This window comes from Palaemon carinicauda, chromosome 18 (genome assembly GCF_036898095.1).
Source record: "Palaemon carinicauda isolate YSFRI2023 chromosome 18, ASM3689809v2, whole genome shotgun sequence".
In the NCBI taxonomy this organism is placed as follows: Eukaryota; Metazoa; Arthropoda; class Malacostraca; order Decapoda; family Palaemonidae; genus Palaemon; species Palaemon carinicauda.
Genome location: NC_090742.1, coordinates 106,882,107 through 106,899,606, shown reverse-complemented (window position 1 = coordinate 106,899,606; position 17,500 = coordinate 106,882,107). Strand labels below are relative to the sequence as shown.

The 17,500-nt window shown below is 34.4% G+C and overlaps 1 protein-coding gene across 1 annotated transcript in view; it reads right to left on the bottom strand.

The window, feature by feature from the left end:
• Positions 1-17,322, bottom strand: part of LOC137657140 (uncharacterized) — a 17,987-nt gene extending 665 nt beyond the window's left edge. The window contains exons 1-4 of the mRNA XM_068391495.1: positions 17,298-17,322; positions 7,100-8,212; positions 971-1,057; positions 1-85 (exon numbers count right to left, since the gene is read on the bottom strand). The exon at positions 1-85 is cut by the window's left edge and continues 665 nt beyond it. Of these exons, the coding sequence (XP_068247596.1) occupies positions 1-85; positions 971-1,057; positions 7,100-8,212; positions 17,298-17,303 (1,291 nt within the window). The 5' untranslated portion in view covers positions 17,304-17,322. The remainder of the gene's footprint in view (positions 86-970; positions 1,058-7,099; positions 8,213-17,297) is intronic.
• Between the last annotated feature and the right edge of the window lie 178 nt (positions 17,323-17,500).

Sequence of the window (17,500 nt, the reverse complement as noted above, 5' to 3'; positions counted from 1 at the left end):
GCACATAACCATTCTCATGATCAGCAGTGTACGTAACTACTTGTAATCGACCGTCTGGAAGCCGTACCCGGTATTCTCCATGAACCTGAAGCGAAGAATTTTTTATTCTAAGTTTTGAAAGCATAATGTCTCCATTATATGACTTTTCAGCTTTAAACATAGCTTATTTCCTTCACATTCAAAGACATTTCACAAAACAATGATTAGTTCTCTGGTAGCTTTTCCATTTTTATCTGGATTATTATTATTATTATTATTATTATTATTATTATTATTATTATTATTATTATTATTATTATTATTATCATTGTCTTGTCTTTTAATGGGAAACGAGGAATTGGTATGCCTAAAAGAATTTGCTATCTGATAACTTTCACCTAGATTAAATCAATTTTGGGTTTATGGGAGTCAAATACTTTACACCAAAAACTAATTGAAATATATTAATGGCATATTGACAAAAATTTTACATTTGCCCAAGTTGAAATATAATAAAAGTTACTTTAGTTCATTCTTTGTATCTAAGGGTTCGGAATCAGTATTTTATCAAGTCGCTGTCTGGTTGAGAATTAGGAAGACGCTTGCAACAAAGGTCACATTATATTTTAAGTATTTAAGAAAAGGATAACGAACGAATGCTGCCTTTTCTATCTTTATTTAAAATTAACTTATTCTTTTTTGTAAAGATTATTTTACAGAAATAAATATTCCAAACGGAGCCAATAAATAAGCCGTACGTTATTTTGTAATGCAAATGATATGCTGTGATAAGAAATTGACATGTGGGGTAATCTGAGAGTATTTAGCTGAAATATTTCATAGACTAATTTCTAGAAAAGATGAATTCTTAATATGAAACTTAGTCACTAGGAAGCAAAAGGTCTATGTTTGAGTCAACGAAGAAACCAAACCAACACGCACACAAACAGTGTATGCAAAAACACAATCTTGGAAGTTGACTAAAACTTACCGTTGACCCATCGCTTTTCTCTTGATGTCTGTAGGCTGTTCCATGGTAGATTGAGCCAACATTGTACCGATAGTCGTATTTCTTGGCCTGGGGGAAATGAGATATTCTGAGGTGTCAGTACATATTGAACTATTCATTTATTTCAGTTCTCCTTTCGAGTACATTCCCTTGGCAATAATAGAAACATTTTAAACCTGAAAGCACTTTTCAAAGGGGATACTTTGAAATAATATGTTCTATATTTGATTATATCCGCCCTTCATATATATATATATATATATATATATATATATATATATATATATATATATATATATATATATATATATACATACATATATATACACACACACACACATATATATATATATATATACATATATATATATATATACACACATATATGTATGTATATATATATATATATATATATATATATATATATATATATATATATATTAATATTCTTACGAAGCTGGTCTAACATAAGAGTAAATATTTTATTCATGTATTTAATTTTTTTCTATCTGTCTGTCTGTCAGATTGCCTTACCTTTGTGCAAGACACGGGCTCTTGCCATCATTTTTGTATTTAAGAGATGTATAACTAGCTCGTAAGGTGAGTTCCACTCATGTAGGTTTAACGTATGTAAATTACACAAGACTTTCGTCATTCATTTAATTGTATTTTCAATCAATTCAGTATATGTAAATTTACGGTATTTTTAAAAATTCACTTTTTTATTTCACGCAGTTTTGTTATGAAGTCTTATGTAATCTCGTTTAGATATGCTGTATGACACACGAGATATGAGCACGAGGGATTACGTCATTCTTTATGTTTCCATGTGGTTAGAAAGTGCATGAAAATTCTCAAATTAGATTTACTCTTTTTTTTTTATCTTATTTTCACGATAGGTAGGTGGGGTAAATTAACTGAGAGAGAGTTTCCCCGCAAGCAAGGTTAGTACCCTTTCTTCAAAAATCTACGCTGGGAACCTTATGCCAATAGACCATGCTCCCCACGCTTCCAGTAGGCCGAACAGAGAGGTTCTGGAATGATTAAGTAAATATATATATATATATATATATATATATATATATATATATATATATATATATATATATATATATATATATATATATATATATATAGCCCCTAGGAATGCATAAGAAGCAGAAGAGACCCAGCCTATCCCTTTATAAGAGCCAACGTCCGCCTGCCCTCTCTCCTCTCAAGTGTGTGTCCTTTCAAACGTGAATAAGTGATTTTTATCCAACGTATATTGTATATAGTGGTGTTCAAACATTGGTGAAATTATTGGATGTTAATTCAAGTGTAGTGTGTTAATGTAAGTACATTTTAATATAAATTTTTGTAACTGGCCCTGTGAGATTTAGGTTAAACAGTGAAGTGCATTAAAATATTTGCTTAAGAGTTCTGTAACCTTGTGTGAACCAAAAGACGTAAGTGTTACAGTTACATATATGTAAATTTCATAATTGTATGTTCAGTAGAGTGTTAAAGTTTTAACATTTTTCATTGATTGTCAAAATTAAATATTATTATAAATTAATTTCCAGGGAAACATGGGATTGTATAATTTTTTTTTTTTTATTAAAGTGCCTTTCTTTTTTTTTAGTCTAACGACTAGTTCAGATTCAATATTTAAAGTGATTTATTTTTTTGTGTTAATTCTCGTGAATTGCTGTAAAAAAAAATTCTTAAAATATATATATATTTTTTTTTGTGAAGTGTGTATTATTTCAATCACCAATATTTTTTCTCAGTGCTTTGCTCTTATTCCCTGACTCAGAACCAAAGTAAATTATTGGTTTTGAATAGTTCACATAACTAATCACCCAGTTTTCTTTTGAGCATAACGTAAGAGACCTTTGGATATTCAGTGTCCATAAATATTGCTGTCTGGGAGTTGCGTAATATTCTCAGAGCTTGGGTATTATTTTTCAAGTGTAACAGATTTATGTAAAATTAAAGCAGGTGAGTTTTGGAGCTCGGGAATTTATGTAATTCTCCAGCCGTAATATATATATATATATATATATATATATATATATATATATATATATATATATATGTGTGTGTTTGTGTGTGTGTGTATATATACACACACATATATATATATGTATGTATATATATATATATATATATATATATAGGCCTATATATATATATATATATATATATATATATATATTTATTTATATATATATATGTATATATATATATATATATATATATATATATATATACATATATATATATGTATGCATATATACACACATGCACATATATATATATATATATATATATATATATATATATATATATATATATATATTTACCAAGATACTTTCCCCAATTTTGGGGGGTAGCCGACATAAAAAAAAGGAACAAAAGGGGACCTTTCCTCTCTCCGCTCCTCCCAGCCTGACGAGGTATTCAGCCGAGTTTGGCTGGTACTGCTAGGGTGCCACGGCCCAACCTGCCCTGTTATCCACCACAAATGATGTTCCATATGCTGAATCACCTACTGCTGCTACCTTAGCGGTCATCAAGGGGTCTGGAAGAAGCAGCAGTGCCTACGAGAACTGGATCACAATAGCTCACCATTCATTCCTATTTCTAACACACTCTCTCGCCTCCCTCACATCTATCCTCCTATCACCCAGTTTCCTTCACTCCATCCATCCACCCAAACCTTAGCCTTCCTCTTGTACTTCTCCCATCAACTCTCGCATTAATCCCCTTCTTTAGCAGACAGCCACTTTCCATTCTCTCTATATGGCTAAACCACTTCAACGCATTCATATCCGCTCTAGCTGCTAAATCATTTCTTACACCCGTTTTCACCCTTACTACTTCCTTCCTAACCCTATCTAATCGAAATACACCAGCCATACTTCTCAGACACTTCATCTCAAACACATTCAATTTCTGTCTCTCCGTCACTTTCATTCCCCACAACTCCAATCCATACATTACAGTTGGTACAATCACTTTCTCATACATAACTCTCTTTACATTCATGCCTAACCCTCTATTCTCTACCACTCCCTTCACTACAATACACGCATACACCCAGTACACTGGTACCATTGACAACGCAAAACACATACTAGACAATCTCACCTACCATTCAAGTACAGTCACACCCCCTTCCTTTAACATCTCTGTCCTCACACCATCCATACCAGGTGCTATTCCTACTCTCTATTCATCTAGTGCTCTCTTCACTTCCTCTCTTGTAATCTCTCTCTTTCTCATTCTCATCTCCCATCACTGGCACCTTAACACCTGCAACAGCATCCTCAACATTCAGTAAACTTTCAAAATATTCCGCCCACCTTTTCCTTGCCTCCTCTCCTTTTAACAGCCTTCCATTTCCATCTTTCACTGTCTCTTCAATTCTCGAATCACCCTTCTCTACTCTCTTCACTTCTTTCCAAAACTTCTTCTTATCCTCTTCATATGAACGACCCAATTCCTAGCCCCACCTCCAGTCAGCCGCCCTCTTTGCCTCAGCTACCTTACGTGTTACTTCCAATTTTTCTCTCTATATCTTTCATACTTCTCTACACTATTACTGTGCAGCCATTCTTCAAATGCCCTCTTTTTCTCTTCCACTCTTACATTCACTCCTTCATTCTACCATTTACAACCCTTCGTCATGCTGCCTCCAACAATCTTCTTGCCTCACACATCACTTGCAATCCCAACAAAATTTTCTTTTACTAACTTCCACTCTTCCTCTAAATTTCCAGTTTCTCTCACTTTTCCTCTACCATATGCCACTTCGAACCTTTCTTGATATTCCCTTTTTATTATTATTATTATTATTATTATTATTATTATTATTATTATTATTATTATTATTATTATTATTATTATTATTAGCTAAGCTACAACCCTAGTTGGAAAAGCAAGATGCTATAAGCCCAAGGGCTCCAATAGGGAAATGTAGCCCAGTGAGGAAAGGAAACAAGGAAAAAGAAAATATCTTAAGAACAGCAATGCCATCAAAATAAACATTTCCTATATAAACTATAAAAACTTACAAAACAAGAGGAAGAGAAATAAGACAGAATAATGTGCCCGAGTGTACCCTAAAGCAAGAGAACTCTAACCCAAGACAGTGGAAGACCATGGTTCAGAGGCTATGGCACTACCCAAGACTAGAGAACAATGGTTTGAATTTGGAGTGTCCCTCTCCTAGAAGAGCTGCTTACCATAGCTAAAGAGTCTCTTCTACCCTTACCAAGAGGACAGTAGCCACTGAACAATTATTGTGCAGTAGTTAACCCCTTGGATGAAGAGGAATTGTTTGGTAATGTCAAGTGTTGTCAGTGTATGAGGACAGAGGAGAATCTGTAAGGAATAGGCCTGACTATTCGGTGTATATGTAGGAAAAGGAAAAATGAGCCGTGACCAGAGAGAAGGGTGCAATGTAGTACTGTCTGGCCAGTCAAAGGACCCCATAACTCACTATCGGTAGTATCTCTTGTTTTATTAATTTTTCAAATTTTACTACCTCCCTTTTACATCTCCCCACTCTATTCCCCCACTCTTTTGCTACAACTAATTTTCCTTCCACCAAAAAATTATCAGACATACTGTTTGCCATGCCTCTAAAGACGTGCACATCTTTCAATCTTCCAAATATTCTTTTAGTTATCAACACATAATCCATTAATGCCCTTTCTACCCCTCTTCCATTTGCCACTCTTACCCTTGTATACTTGTTATTATCTTTCTTAAAAAAAAAAAAAAAAAAAAAAAACCATATTACCAGCTCTTGGTCAAGGCATATCTATCAGTCTCTCACCCCTCTCTTTTTCACCTGGTACACCATACTTCCCAATGACGCCTTCTACCTCTCCAGCACCCACTCTAGAATTTAAGTCACCCATCACAACTACATAATTCCTTTTACCCATTCCTTCTAAAGACCTTGTTAATTCATTCCAAAATTCATTCCGCTCTTCTTCACTTTTCTCACAACCTGGCCCATACGCACTAACAGAAGCCCAACATTCCTTACCATATTGCCGAGTGAATGGATGTCAGGTAAAGTAATGCTAGTGGAATGGAAGGAGGTATCATCTAGGTTAATGTGGGTAAGATGATACCTCCTCCGATCCAAAACTTTACCTATCATCCATTCACTCAGCAATAAAGCCACACTCTCTTGCTCTTCCCCTTTCAATCCTGACACTGTACCAGTCACTTCATCAAACATCACTTGACCATTCCCTTTTATCTGTCTCATTCAAGATCAATATATCTATCCTTCTATTTCTAAACATACTTCCAATATCACACCTTTTACTCTCCATCGTACTGCACCCACACACATTCAGACACCCCCAAACCTAGAGTGCGGGGAGCAATCACTCTTTGATATATCACAGGAATATATACAGGAGAGCGGGTTCCTAGTCCCCTCATCCCCTCCATTTCAGTTGCCTCTTACGACACGCAGGGATACGTTGGCCTAATTCTAATTGTTGTTATGCCTCTGCAGTACTATATATGAATAATAGAACCAGACTTACTATTTACATCTTTATTGCTTGCTATTTTTTCCAAAAGATTAGCAAGCAGTAAATATGTATATCTGTATATGAATGAATATATATATATATATATATATATATATATATATATATATATATATATATATATATATGTATATATGTATATATGTATATATATATATATATATATATATATATATATATATATATATATATATATATATATTTACGTGTGTGTATGTATGTGTGTGTTTGTGTGTTTGTCTACGTGTATTACATTGTTAATATAAACGGATGAGTACCAGGAATCATCTCAAGGCAAGATAGATAAATAGATATGCGTGTGTGTAACTTGCTTGTCAGTAACTTTTGAAAAACCAATATGTGCTCGTGTCAGATCTACACATAAGTTTTCTTTTTAATGTTGAATATTAGCAGATTCGCTCATGTAGTATCAAATACATATAAGGTGAATTTCATGCAATTTAAATACCAAGTCATGAGATGCAGTTTTTTTTTTTTTTTTTTTTTTTTTGTCAGAACTTAATCTCAACATGGATATATAACTTACCTTCTCATGTTTGTATGGAGACTCTGTGGGATGTGACTTGGGAACATCGTAAGACGATGATACGAAAGATTTGTGGTTGTCTGATGACTCGTGTTTGTAAGTTTTATAAGAATCGTAAGGTTCAGGTGTGTTGTATTTATAAAACTCTTGATTGTTAATTTTATAAGTTTCTGGAGTGTTGTAATTATAAGGTTCCGGAGTGTTGTATTTATACGGTTCTGGAGTATTGTATTTATAAGGCTCAGGAGTGTTGTATTTATAAGGTTCTGGGGTGTTGTATTTACGCGGTGAAGGGGTATTGTATTTCACTGGTGCTGACGTATATTTTGGTAATATATCATACTTGTATGGCTGTGGTTCTTTGTAAAGTGTCGCGTGTCTCTTGGGAGAAGTCGCTGGTTTGAATGTAGTGGTAATAACTGGGTGCTGGAAGGATGTCTTCGTAATTTTGTTAGTTTGGTCTTTGCCATAATAGACTGAGGGTGACACTTCCGTCTGGATGAAGTACGTGCTTGGCTGAAAAGCTTCATCTGCTTGGTAAGCAACACTTGGGATAAAGGACTCTGATAGGATCAAGGGCGGGTTGTATTGTGGGATGACTCGGGGCACTCGATTCAAATCGCGGATCGATGCCTGTGCAAGATAGTCAGGATTGTATGGTCCTCTGTAGGCATTTGTAGAAAGGGTGAAAGGTTCGGGACGAGGAGAAGGTTGAGGGGCAGGTGGTGATGGAGGGGAATCCGGTAAGCCATTCAGAGCAGGACGTGGAGGAACCTTCACACCATACAGGGCAGCAGTCTGAGGCCTTGTGGGTACTTTGTAACCGTAACTGCGTCTGACAGGAGGGTTGAAGCTAAAGCTATCCCTTTTCTCTAGCTTTGGGAACCCGTCGAAGTCCAATTCATGTTCGGGATCAAACACAGAAGTGAGGCTGATGAGGCTTTCGCTAAATTTCAAATCATCCTGTTGATTGTCACTCCGAATATGACTATGGGTGTTGCTGCTGCCGGTATAAGCTATTGCAGCTGGAGGAGATGGGCCGTTGCGGTCAGGGAAGATCCATTTGGCCCCACAAACCGACATCAAGCAAAACGACAGACACACCCAATCCACCTGTCCAGTTAAAAAGATAATTTTGTTAGTGATGTTTACCATACAGTAACTGACTCATTTCATAACATATTTCAAGATCGCGGTTCCAGATGAAAGGTTTGATCATTTTTTCTCTTTATCAAATGCAACCCTGTGTTTTCATTTCTTTAAAAGGATAATTCACTTTATGATTGATATTAGGAAATGGTATCATACTGGCAATGTCGGGAATTCCTAAGTAGATAGTTTAATAAATGAAAGGACTAAAGCATAACTTTCATAAATTTTCTTTTATAGAAAAGCAATATTATATCAAATGACATGAATTTGGGTTACCCACATGATATAAAATTCAGCATTGATAATGAACACATAATAGGCAGTGACAGAAATTCCAGGATGTTCTTGTAAATTCCTCAACACTTAAAATGATGAAGGTTCTCTTTTCCTTTTCAACCTACTGCCACAACTCTTCGTGGTCCCGAAGGTACTTTCTCTTGATGTCATAAAGAGAGTGGCTGTATATGTTGGCTAATTACATTTAGAATATTCTCACGTTTCCTAGATAATGACGGCATTTTGTGGTTCCTCTCCACAACACAGTAGCAAACCTCTGAAAATGGCAAGCAAGCCAGAGAGATCAGCAGAGGACGCTAATTATGCCTTCTGCACCATATGAATAAATTTATCTACACCTGTTTAAGATTCTGATGACTAATCAAAGAGATGACATCTATCCACAAAAAGCTTTAGTAAAGCTACAGAAACAAGCTAAGGACCCAGCATCTAGGGTTCAAGAAATATTTGCAACACATTTATTACGGAAAGGAAGTAGTTCAGAGTATTCACGTGTATACGGCAAGATATATATTCTACGAGAAGGAATAAAAGTTTATGAAGGGGACACATCAGATGGAACTTTTGATTAAAACAGTAGTAATGATGGCTGAGGAAACTACCAGTGACATAACTATTAAGATGTGTGATGAAAGACTTATAGCTACTATTTCAAGAGATCTGGTGGCAGCTGAAGCACAATACCATGCTTCCTGTACATATTGTTTTAAGGATGTAATTGTAAATGATAAATCTAAAGGCGAAATGCTGTGATTGAAAACAAGACTTTACATTAGTTGTTTTACTACATTCGAATGGATATTTTCGAAGATCCTTGATTGATCCCATTCAACGACCCTAGTAAGAAAGAAATTTCGATAATTTTTGTTTGGTAAAGGGATGAAAATAAAAGAGTCAAGTAAAAAACACATTCGCAGGCGCTTAGAAAAGGAGTTTGGTAAGACTTCAATATTTTCAATGTTGGAAGATTCACATACCTGCGACCTTCTACTCTATCCTATCATCAGATTTCATTGCTTGTGAGCAATGCTTACATTAAGGAAGACAATTGCTCACAAGACTCAATGTTTTACTTAGTGATGCCAAAGGCAAACTTATCTTTGAGACTCTGTGCTAGTTATCAGTAATTAAATCTTGTTATAATCAGTTGCATCGATAAGGTGGTTACTGCCAAATTTGCCAGCATATCTAAGTTTTTGAGGTTTTGCTGATAGATAACATCATCAAAGAGAGGTTCAGATTTATCTGATTTTGATTCTGGTGAAAGAACTGGCCTTTTGAAATAGAAATAATTCCTGCAACATTTCAGAGAATGATAGATTCTGTTAGGTACTGATATAGTTATTTAAAAAGTTTGCAATAGATGATGATAATATATTTAGTGACACCTTGCAATTGTACAAAGGAATTTTGCAAAAAAAAGTTTGAAAGTTTTTTTCCAAAACAGATTTAACTGTGAATCTGACCAAGAAGGACTATTGCAAAGCAAGTGTAGAAACTGGACAATTTTCAGGAGAGAAGTGTCCCATTGATATACAGAAATTTATAATGTTTAACAAAGACACGAGACTTGCAACGAAATTGGAATATGAAAAGATGAGTCTAAAAGGGACAGATATTCATGAATGGAATTTACAGGAAAGTGTCATATCACAATAATAAGTGGAAGAGAGATGAGGTATCCAGACAATGTAAGTACACCGAGATTTCACTGAATTTCGTTTGCTTTGACACATCGTTGTCCAAATTAAATTTTCACTGATTAAGTCATAAGTTCTATCAAAAGCAATGACAGTGATTGTATGTTGTATCATGGGAAATATGTGAGTTTTTGGGAGGTATGAGGATAGGAATATCTAAAGAAGGTTGGGTTTGCTTCATTATCACATCCTTATTCGTTAGTCAGTTAAATTTTTCAACAAAGACTCACATTCTTTACAAAAAATTTTCTCGTGGACAATATTTCTTATTTTTGACAACATTGTGTTATTGAAAGTTTGGATGATTACCTCAAGTGAAGATAAATACTTTGTATTAACTTTATTATCTCTGGTGCTGTATTGACGCAGATATTAGTAAATAAGTGATTTTATGAATTTTCAATAAGGGTGAAAATGTCTATTTTGATTTGCATGTTTAAAATAACACGAGACTAGAAGAAAAGAGAACATAGTACCTGGAAAAGAGGATGATTAAAAAAATCCTCTAATCTCCGTTGGCCTTTGAAAAGGCATAGGTGCTAAGAATTTCCAAGTAGAATTAACAATACAAAGAAAATTAAGAAAGGATTGGCAGGAAATATGGCAGTATTCATTAAGACACCTGTGGGGAGATGAGTGAATTATATTGTGTGCAGGATGTTGGACGCAAAGAAAGAAGCACAAAAGCATTAGACATTAGGCAAACTGAGAGAAATACACATTTTGAGGTCGAAGTGAGACAAGGCGGAATGAAGCCGGCATACTATAGAAGTTATTGAAGTGGGAAAAATACGTGATGAAAATAATGAACATTTTAAGTGATTCTTGCGAACAGGGTAGTATATTATGAAAAATCAAAACTGTCTGGGCAGACAGAACTGGGTTCTTTTTGACGTAATGGGAATATGGAACGGTCAGAAAACCCAAAAGGACGTATGAACAACTGGAATTCTACCAGAACCAAAAGTTAGTAATCTGAAGAGAGGAGGAGCTCACACAAAGACAATTTATTGAATGAATAATGGAACGGACAAAAGCAAATTAAAGGACAACTGTTATGCCAAGAGATGTATGCCTAACACAATGTAGATAAGAAACGAAGGAATGTTAAGAGAAAGACACGAAAAACAGTAAAATTAAAGAAACTGAGTTGTGAAGTTAAGATGGATGTAATAAGAAAAAGTTTCAGCAAACATTGAAATACAAGAAATGGAAGGGGAGAACTTTTGAGAGAAAATAGACAAATGGCACAGACATATGTAAGCCAAAGTGGAATATTTACGAGGTATGTATCATGGAGGACATGCAGTGAAGTGGAAAGAGACCAACGGGAAAAGTAAGAAGGAAAGTGAGAAACAGGTGGTAAGGGTTAAGTGGAAGTTGTGGAAGGAATGTAATCAGAATCAGGAAGAGACAAACTGCTTGGAATGAAGTGAATTCCAAAACATGAAGCGTAAAACAAAAATCCAAATATAAAATTGAAGTGAAAGAACTAATTGAACATCAGAAGCATAGCACTGCAAGAATCCATGAAATACAGAAAAGGGATATGATCTTGAGAATGTTCATGCCTAAAAGTAATGAATAGAGAATGTGAAATCTGAAGAGGTTAACAAAGATTCCAGAGTCATCAAGAATAAAAGAGGATTTGTTAAAAAGTAGCTTTGAGATGATCATTTCGATGTGCCCATCAGTTATCCAAAACCTATGGCCTTATCATGCTTTTACCAGTAACAACTTATCACAAGTATTTGATGTATTCCGAGGCAATTACTTATTTACATGACCGCATCGGTTCCGCTTTATTTAATCCTCCTTTCCGTCTTATCGCTCAAGATTGAATTTTTACACATATTTCTAATATTTGAAAATGTATTAATTGCCCTGTGATCCTCCACACCATCTATAAAATTCCTTCATCAATCGTATTTTTCTTTCCATTTTTTATTTCTTGTTTTACCAAAACTCCCCGTCATTCCTTCAGTTTCTTATACATCCCACTTTAACAGCATACTTTAAAGTCCCTTTCAAATCACGCCTTAAGTCACTAATATAACAATATTCATCTTTTTACGGAAATCATTTAGTAAAAGGATCATTCAATTTTCATCTCTTACCTACTCGCAGGTTCACGCGCTTTTGTGGGTTAGGAGATTTTTTACTTTCGTTTCAATGACAATATTAATATGTATCAGCCAATAAATTGATATCTTAAGGTACTTGGTGCACTTTTGTAAGCCTATATATATATATATATATATATATATATATATATATATATATATATATATATATATATATATATATATATACATACATACATAATGTTCAGTGAAAATACAGAGACAACAAATAAGTGTTATGGACGAACCTCAAGGAATATACGTACTTAGGACAGACAGTGTTTCCCCTGGACATGAGACCGCAATTAAAAGACGGATAAGTATAGGATGCAGAGCTTTAGGTAAACAAAATGAGATTATGAAAAGTAAAATTCCACTTCCTCTAAAAAGAAAAGTACTTAATCAGATGTTCCTACCAGTGTTAACTTATGCATCAGAAACTTGGAGCCTTACTTAACCCTTAGAACATAAGCTAGTTCAAACTCAATGAGCTATGGAAAGAATAATGATGGGAATAACACTAAGAGACAGAACAAGAGCAACATGGATACGGGAGCAAACTAAAGCAGAGGATATTCTTACAGCATGTGAGAAAAAGAAATGGACGTGGACACGACATAAAACAAGAATGACAGATGGCCTAGAGATTGCAAACGAAGCAGGGGAAGGAAAAGAAGATGGATTGACGAGCTAAAAAGGTTTACGGGTGAGGACTGACGGAAAATCTATAAACAACGCAAGTGGAATATGTGAGAGGCCTTTGTCCTGCAGTGGACTAGTTACTACTGCTGCTGCTGCTGATGATATATATATATATATATATATATATATATATATATATATATATATATATATATATATATATATATATATATATATGTATATATATACATATATATATGTATAAATATATATATATATATTATTATCATTACTTGCTAAGCTACAACCCTAGATGGAAAAGCGGGATGCTATAAGCCCAGGGGCCCCAATGGAGAAAATAGCTCAGTGAGGAAAGGAAAAATGGAAAAATAAAATATTTTAAGAAAAGCATCTGAATTAGACTCGGCATAAGCTCAATTATCCCACCTGTTGTATAAGAAAAAATATTTTAACTTTCATTTTGCGTTTTTACTAACCGCAAAAAAAAAAGAAAAAAAATAAATAAATAAACTGAAATCTGAATACTTGTTTTGTGCGAGCTCATTTCTCGACTAACTTGAGGATAATCCAGCTGAACTACACTCTATAAGTACATATGGTATACTTCTTTCAATCGATTTTAAGAATACATTCATTCACATGCCACCTCATGGATTTTATTGGCGTATTCATGCTTGCCTGTTTTCATGAACAGCGTTCGATGTATTATTATTCTATGAATTTTTTTTTCTATCGTTTGCTTCAGTATTTCTATTTCCATGCACTATTTGATATAAATAACGGAAGAATATCCAGGTTGAACTTCTCAGGTAGCAAGAGTTTTCCTGTCAGATATTCCACAGGGTTGATCCAGATTAATTTTTAATTTTTGCTGATGACCTAATTATTTGCCTGGAAAAAATTAAAATTGTAGTTTGTATGTGCTGCAACCCCTGTTACTATTATCGATTATTTTGGTGATATGTAAAGCTAGTTATACTATAAATCTAGAGCAGTTTAGAAAGACATTGTTGTAGTCGGTAACTTAATGCTTCATTGATATATTCATTGATATATTGGCTATTGGTAGTAATTAGCCTCTTTAATTTGAGTATTCAGTTTAGACCTTTTAAACTTATTCTTTTTTCCTTGTAAAATTTTGAATCATACCATTTAGGAAATCCTTAAAGATCGACGTTGTTCACCGTGCATTTAGAGATTATGTCAAGTTTACGACAGGAGCCAACCACTTTTGTAACATTTTCCTCTTGTTTTCATGTCAACAGTTTCATGGGACATTTCGTCATCAAGAAGAAATTGTTTCATTTTTGTCTTTCTTCTTATAATTTAGACCACCAGAAAGTTTTTTAGGGGTCGGGGGAGTTTAGCCGTTTGCCATAGAGTTCATTTCAATTGGGAATTTTCAATTGTTATTCTTAATGCACAGCCCTCTTGTATACTATATGCTTAATTTGTCCTAGGGTCGTCACTAAAAATGTTCTTTTGAAGTGCCGCCCATATATGGAAGCAGGTACATAACGTTGCGTTTGTTGTAAATTCATACAATTATTCTTAAGATGGTATTCAGCGATATCCATTTATCAGTTTTATTACTGATATAGATTTCATCTGACCGTTATTTTGCTTTTTTCTTTGTTTCCCTTTCATTCATTGATATTATGTCCCTTATAAAGTTCCTAGTTAAGTCACTGGAACTCTGAAATTATTTTTTCAGGAATATAATTATGCGCTTTAACAATGACAGCGATAATAGTATTACCAATGATAATAATGATAGTATTCTGTTGAAGATTACTCTCTCTCTCTCTCTCTCTCTCTCTCTCTCTCTCTCTCTCTCTCTCTCTCTCTCTCTCTCACATTAATTCTATATTAGAAATAATATAAATTAATTTGTTTTTCTTACAACTATAAAAGTGTGGTGTTGCTAACGAAATCATCATTATCATTACTTTCATCAAACACTAGGTAATCTTTGTTTGCGTCTATGTTATCATTTTACACATTTTTTATCATATTTTTCTTTCATAACATCTTCATTAAACTCGAAAAGAAGGTATCCTCATTTGACGCAAATGATTACGTTACTAACCTATTTTCGAGGTCACTAAGATGGTGAACCTCGTGAAAATCTCACTGTCATTTCACAGGATAACTTTGATATTTCGCATGCATATCATTATTCACTAAAATACCGCAGGAAAGGCTTGGGTATCTCTTCCAAAATGGATAATAAAGTTACATGTGTAAATTTCATTCTACGACATTTGACCCTGCGCTAAAAGAACAATAAAAATCACAAATTAGGTTAGAATGATTCTTAAAAGAATGACAGAATTCTATGGAATTTTTGGGATATTTAAATAGTTAATGTGATTTTTCTAAAGATGCGTCCGCAACATGTGTTGGCAACTTGGTTTATTTTAGATGACACAATGGCAACACCGTGTGGACAAGTATGCTTAAATCGTGTTGACAGCATGTTAGCAGAGCTGGGGTGGCCAGCAAATCGATACGTGGTGGGTAGGTGGGCAGTATAATGACAGCACCATCCAGCTTCCAGCTAGGTGTGCCACTTGTGAGTTTCGACTTCTTGTGAGCACGACTGTTAACAAACTTGTTACCAGTTTGTTAATGAGCCTGCTAACTACGTGTTGCCAGCACATATTCGAATGCATGAGTGCACGTGCCCTAATGCGCGCACATTGTAGAACAAGTCAAATTTCTATTACCTTTTCAGACAAATATTCTACAGAATAGAATTCCATGACATGTTATCATTGTTATTATTACTATTATTACTAGGTAAGCTACAACACTAGTTGGAAAAGCAGGATGCTATAAGCCCAAGGGCTCCAACAGGGAAAAATAGCCCAGTGACCAAAAGGAAATAAGGAAATAAATAAACTCTATGAAAAGTAATAAAAAATTAGAATGAAATATCACAAGAACAGTAACAATATTAAAACAATAGAATATTTTAAGAACAAGAACAATACTAAAACAGATCTTTCATAAATAAACTATAAAAAGAGACTTATGCCAATCTGTTCAACATAAAAACATTTGATGCAAGTTTAAACTTTTGAAGTTCCACTGCTTCAACTACCCAATTAGGAAGATCATTCCACAGCTTGGTCACGGCTGCAATAAAACTTCTAGAGTACTGTGTAGTATTGAGCCTCATGATGGAGAAGGCCTGACTATTAGAATTAATTGTATACTTAGTATTACGAACACGGTGGTATTATCCAGGAAGATCAGAATGTACAGGATATTCTGAATTATGAACAATCTTAGGCAACATGCACAACGAACTAATTGACCGATGGTGCCAGAGATTAATATCTTAGATTACGAATAAGAAATTCAATAGATCGTAAGTTCCTGTCCAACAAATTAATATGGGAATCAGCTGCTGAAGGCCAGACAGGAGAACAATACTCCAAACAAGGTAGAATGAAAGAATCAAACACTTCAAAATATACAGATTACTTAAATTTTAAAAGACTTTCTCAATAAGCCATTTTTTGTGCAATTGAAGAAGAGACAGACCTAATGTGCTTCTCAAAAGTAAATTTGTTGTCGAGAATCACACCTGAAATTCTAAAAGAGTCATACAGAGTTACAGAAACATTAGCTATGTTGAGATCCAGATGTTGAGGAGTAACTGTCCTCGACCAATTTACTATCATACTTTGAGTTTTGTTCAGACTAGAGAGCTAGAAGAAAGGGTGAAGATATACGGAGGTATAATCAACAAAACCACGAAGAAAAGAATATAAAAAAGACAATGAGGAAAGACTCAGTTTATATGAGTATCTTGAAGCAATGAAACTCAGGCCCTACACCATGAAAGGCCCTATATTCATCAAACTAATTACATTTATGTGGCTTCTTAGCTGCTCTGAAAGCCACGACTATTGGTGCAATAACGCTGTAATTAATCTTAACAAAGATAAAAGGAATAGATGTTGAACGTGTTCCAAACCTACTAAATTTAAACCAACCTACTAAATAAATTTAGTATGCCCATGGAAAGTTTGCTTTACTTTGGTAAACTTCAAAAATTATGATTTAACTTGTTAGAAGGGTAGCATATTCTCATGAGAGAAGTAATCATGTCTCACATTTAGTCATACACATTACACGTATATTCCTAATTTCAGAAGTTAGAAGTATATTCTGTCCCACTGGTATTAAATTTTATCATTGTAATCCTTCTCCCACCCCCTCTGAAAAGCCTCAGTAGTCAGAGAAACTTGCCTGCATGGCTAAGGCGTCCGTACTACACCGCACTCGACAAGAAACTAACTAACGGAATCCTAATGAGCTGCTGTTTAGGGCTTTGGTTACGATACCATTTGTCACTTTTTGTTAACATTCACCTGAGACGTCAGGTGGTTATAGAGAGTAGTTTATTTTGAGATTATTGCTGTTACAGAACCATTTTTTTCTTTATTCCCCTA